This window comes from Triticum aestivum, chromosome 7D, assembly GCF_018294505.1.
Source record: "Triticum aestivum cultivar Chinese Spring chromosome 7D, IWGSC CS RefSeq v2.1, whole genome shotgun sequence".
Classification (NCBI taxonomy): domain Eukaryota; kingdom Viridiplantae; phylum Streptophyta; class Magnoliopsida; order Poales; family Poaceae; genus Triticum; species Triticum aestivum.
The window spans coordinates 585,707,381-585,712,714 of record NC_057814.1 but is presented as its reverse complement, the minus strand read 5'-3'; the positions used below and the strand labels follow the sequence as shown (position 1 = coordinate 585,712,714).

At 43.3% G+C, this 5,334-nt stretch overlaps 1 protein-coding gene across 1 annotated transcript; it reads right to left on the bottom strand.

Moving 5' to 3' along the window:
- Positions 1–1,945: 1,945 nt before the first annotated feature.
- Positions 1,946–4,435, bottom strand: LOC123171041 (uncharacterized). The gene is made up of 2 exons (XM_044588708.1): positions 3,260–4,435; positions 1,946–2,034 (listed from the first exon to the last, which is right to left on the bottom strand). Exons 1-2 carry the CDS (start codon positions 4,419–4,421, stop codon positions 1,982–1,984), a joined length of 1,215 nt encoding a protein of 404 aa, XP_044444643.1. The 5' UTR covers positions 4,422–4,435; the 3' UTR covers positions 1,946–1,981.
- Between the last annotated feature and the right edge of the window lie 899 nt (positions 4,436–5,334).

The following is a 5,334-nucleotide window of genomic DNA, read 5'->3' as shown; positions in this document are numbered from 1 at the left end:
TTTTGTCCGAACTTTCCAAAACTGTTCGGTTTAAACTGGCTGCACCTTGCGGGTCTTTTTTGTGGTGGTAAACGATCTCGGATGGAAACAAGCCCAAAAGCAATCTTGACCGTTTCGATGAGACGAACAACTTTCATGTTGAGCATTTTTTGATCAGAGGTCATTTTGAGGGTCAAATCAGTCGCGCAAAACAGCCTATTCCCTCGCGCTACGCATCACACATGTGTCTGGTGGGGCGCGCCACATCTCGCCTCGTGACACGGCTGCACTCCGATTGCTCTAACTTTTGCATACGAACTTGGATTTGGACGATTTTTATATCGAAATCGATTGTTTCGACGAGACGAAGACAACCCGTGTAGATCATTTTTCCATTTGAGGTCGTCTTGGGGGCTTAATCGGCCAAACTGTACTCTGAATATAAGATCTTAGTACTTTGAGCATAGTTTCGGCCTTCGAGATGAAATCGGACGGCGATGACCCAAACTTCAAAAATGTTCATATCAACAATGCGGAACTCTTTCATGTAGATCACTTCTTCATTTGAGGCCATCTTAGATAAGTTCTTGACCGTGCCAAAATCTGGTGTCAACACTTGGAAAAGTTATCGCTCCGATACAATATTTTGGAATAGTTAAACAAATAAATTAGGCATGTACATATATATAGTGCCTCAGCGCAATTTATGAAAGATGAAAGTATGATCTGGAAATTATCTCAAGCAGACAAATTCCGTGTATGTCAAAGTGAACAAAACTAGAACATGCCAGACCTCAACAACATACGTAGCCATAGGTAGTTAGGCATTCAGATTTAAATAAGGCTGACAAGAGGCAAACTGAAGTGAATTTCATTTTCACTGGTACAAATGGAGCACTTGCAGCAGGGCAGTTCGACTTGTGAAAAAAAAGGGAACTATCATCTAAAAAGTTAAGGGCTCAAAGCAAGTACTTATTATCAGCTTAAGAGCTATAGCAATATCAAATGAGATTAAAGTACTGACGAGAGATTGTAACTAGCACCAAAGTACACAAGGTAACTACCAACCGAGCTACTTGTTTGACATTTAAGTTGGTCCAAGGATAATTAAATGCTCTTACATTTCTTTACAGAGGGAGTACTGTTCATCAGTTTCAAACTATTAGCAAACCTGATCCCGAAAGGGAACATAGTGCAGCTATCCACATAAGAATACTTCTGTAACACAAACTTATGCACACATGGCTAAATAGACAAGAACAATACCCACCCTTGAGTATTGTTGTTCTTAGAGAAATTCATCCACCAGCAAAAGAAACAACTGAAATAATATATACTAAAATGATAATTACAGAACTCGAGCATTATGACAGACATTTCATCAAGCAATTACTGAATATATCAAAAGGCTATTTTGTTATGCTGGAAAGTGATTATATAAAGTAATGCTATTACAAACGAGTGCTATTATGCAGAATCAAGCGAGCTAGGAGCCACCACATCACTAGTGCAAATGGACGGATGTAAAAAACGACGAGACACTACAAACTGTCAAAATGAAAAGCAATTCAATTTGGTGTACGCTAAATAAACGACCACACGATCTTCATAACCACGTTCTCGATTATGTGGCAGTAATTAATCCGGTCCACAATAACCCAAAATGACCAGCAGTATTATTAATGACTGCCAAAGTGTAGTTTCTGAATCTAGCTGTTCGAACAAGTGTATACAGTTACTACTATCAATCTGGACAAATATTGTGGACGCCTTACCAATCACAGTAAGAGCTAGTAATACTTCCATGAGAAGAAGAAAAGAATATGAATCCTCAAGCAAAAACAATGCAGCTTGCCAACCTGAAATAGCAAATGAACCTAGATAAATATCCATGGAGAGCATCAAAATTCTTCAGGAAAAAATAATCTTATGCCCCTGGCCTTTCCAGTCACCAGGGCATACCTACCAGCAATGTATATCCCACCAGGAAAAAAAACCATTATTATATATCGTCCAACGCTTCACCTTCACCATGCCCATCACCAATGCCATTGCCTAGTCACGAACTTAATTAGTCAGTAACCATTGCGTATTTTGACAAAAAGTAACCGATACAAGAATAAAGAGATTATAGGACAGTTTAGATTCAGAAACTACACTTGGGAAACGTTACTTGCTTCGGCACCAGATTAGGAGTAGATAAACAAAAATTGCACGAAGTTTCAAATACAGGGCATTCACATGTGCTCAGAAATTGACCAACCCATTTTGGTACTCCACATCCACCTCACAACAATACCCTTGCTTGGGAAATGTTGTTCATAGACTAACAATAGATCGATACAACCAGTAGTTGTTCATTTGGATAAGCTTATAAAGCTGACGATTGAGTCTATCATCATTTGACGTTCAAGTTGGTTCAAGCCCAGCTTTCCACCTCAATTAGTACTCTTCAATTTTCAACTGTTATGTATCACACACCGAAAAGATCTCTAGCTGTATTACTAATTTACTATGTGCATGTACATACAGATAGTACCCCAGCACAATTTATGCAAGACAAAAATATGTTTTGGAAATTATCTCAAACATACACATTCCTTGTATGTCAAAGCGAACAAAATTTGAAGGTGCTCATATGCATAGGTAATGCGGAATTCAGATTGCATAGCCTGATAAGAGACATTATTTCATTTTATTTTTTCACTGGTACAAATGGAGCACTTGAAGCAGGGCTCTTCGACTTGTGAAAAAACAAGAACTATCTGTAGAAAGTTAAGGGCTCAAAGCAAGTACCTATTAGAGTTATAGCAATATCAAATGAGATTAAAGTACCGATGAGAAAATGTAACTAGCACTGAGGTTCCAAATGTGACTGCCAACCGAGTACTCGTACGACTTTAAGTTAGTCCATGGATAATTTCCATGTACCAGTCATCGATTTCCAACTGTTACCAAATCTGATGCTGAAAAGGATTATACTGCAGTTATCCACATAAGAATACTTCCGTAACACATACTCCCTCCGTTCCAAATTACTATAGTATGTGTATGGCTAAGTAGACTAGAACAGCGCCATTGAGTACTGTTGCTCTTAAAGAAATTCATCTGGCAGCAAAAGAAACAACTGAAACGACATGTAGTAAAATGATCATTACAGAAATAAAGGATTATGACACGCATTTCAGCAAGCAATCAGTGAACATATGAAAAAGTAGTATCTTGTCATGCTGGAAAGTGATTGAACATATTGAAAACTAGTATCTTGTCATTCTATTACCTGCATCATAGAAACTTGAGAATGCATTGTAGATATGGATATCCCTTGCGCTGCCACTGTTGCATAGTCTCTTGAACGTCATTGACTGGAGATGGACCATGAAGATGCCACAAGATGTCCTTACAAGGGTCACATTGTTTTCCTCGTCGAATCCCACTAAGGCTACAGGCTTCCTCTTGCCTGCTGCTCCTAGAGGAAGAAGCTTGTCTAGTTCAACGATCCTTCCCAGAACCCATGTCGCATCGTCATGACGAACACCCGCTTCCCACTTCCATAGTTGGGCACGGAAGCCCGACACAACGATTAAGCCAAGGCCACCATCTTCAGCCGGCATAACGGCGAAAACTGTATCATCGTGGGCATATGCATCCGGTGGCGGCTCTATCAATGCCAGCCTCTGCGTGTCCAAATCAAACTCAATTATGCAAGCTCCGCCAAGAACATACGACCAATAGAGTGAATTCCCAATCAAGATAGTGGGAGTGAGGACAGGTTGAAAATATTTCATAGCTGTAGATGGCTTGATCCTGGAATGTATGAACGGCATTGAGATAATTTCGCCCCATTCGCTGGTCGCCGACGAGTAAACGGTTGCGAAAAGATGAGAATGGCTTCTTTTGACAGTGGCTATCAGAGCCACTTGGAAATGGCCGGAGCGACGACAATCGCCGTGCGCGTGTCCCTGGTCGCCGGCAGAGCAAAGCAGCGCCCCGGTCAAGATGACGGTCCCGTCGCCGTAGAGCTCCGGTGGGACGGCCAGACGGGTCTGGTCGCCGGTGACGGGGTCCCACAGCAGGAGGAAGGGCCGCGGATGCGTGTTGACGGCGAGGGCGCGGCCATGGCGGCAGCCGAGGAACTGGAAGTGGTCGCCTTCCTCGAGCCGCAGGGAGAAGCGCGCGGAGGGGATACGGTCCGGCGGGTCGAGCGCGGGGGTGAAGGTGGGGTTCCCTAAGGTGGAGAAGAAGCCGAGGACGGGAGGCCTCCGGTGGTGGGCGCGGAAGCGGCGGAGGAACGCGGGGTCGGCGACGAGGCGGCGCCAACGCTTGCAAACGAGGGAGGCACGAGGGAGCGCCGACGGCTGCGGGGGCAGGCGGAGCAGGATCTCCCCGAGGAGGTCGTCGTCGTCCATCGGGGGCGCCGGCGAGCGGCGGAGGCGGCTCATCGTGATCGTGCCAGGGTGAATGGTCGCGGTTGACAGGCCCACCAGTGGCCCATGGATACCCATTTAAGCCCAGAAAAGAGGAGAGAAAGAAAGATGGCGCGAACCCACCTCGTCGTTCCCGCCAAAACTAAACCATCTCACCGTTGTTACACATTTTGGTTGCAGTCTCCTATTTCATCTGCTCGATTTCGGTCCTTTTTCTGTTCTTACTACTCCCTCCATCCCAAAATTCTTGTCTTAAATTTGTCTAAATACGGATGTATCTTGTTACGCTTTAGTGTTAGATACATCCGTATCTAGACAAATATAAGACAAGAATTTTTGGGACGGAGGGAGTATTAGTTGATACTGTGAAATATTCGTATATACTACTCCCTCTGTTCCTACATATAAGATATTTTAGAGATCTCACTATAGACTATATACGGAGCAAAATGAGTGATTCTACACTCTAAAGTATGTTTATATATATCCGTATGTAGTCTATAATGAAATCTCTAAAGGTCTTATATTTAGGAACAAAGTGAGTAGCAAACATGCTCGTGCGTTGCAACGGGAGAAAAAAAACACATGCTTCTAGCATAATAAGCACGACTCTAGACTCCTCTACAGGTCCACGTTATCTATTTCAACATAGCGTCTCATCTGTGTTATCGCTTATTATTATTCCAAAAAACCATGGTCGCAGTGTCCACCTGATCGCATTGTGTCTGAACGTGGCCAATCCCATGGTGACGATCTCTGCCACTGCCTAAACCCTAAACCCACCCACCCTTGCTTTTTTTTAACTTTCAAAACAAATCTCGGCAAGATAGATGTGGCGTCCGCCCTTCCCGCTACAACCTACACCATACACCAACCCTCATACGCTGCACTCTATATTTGTTTTTCAAAATGCATCAACATCCTGTTT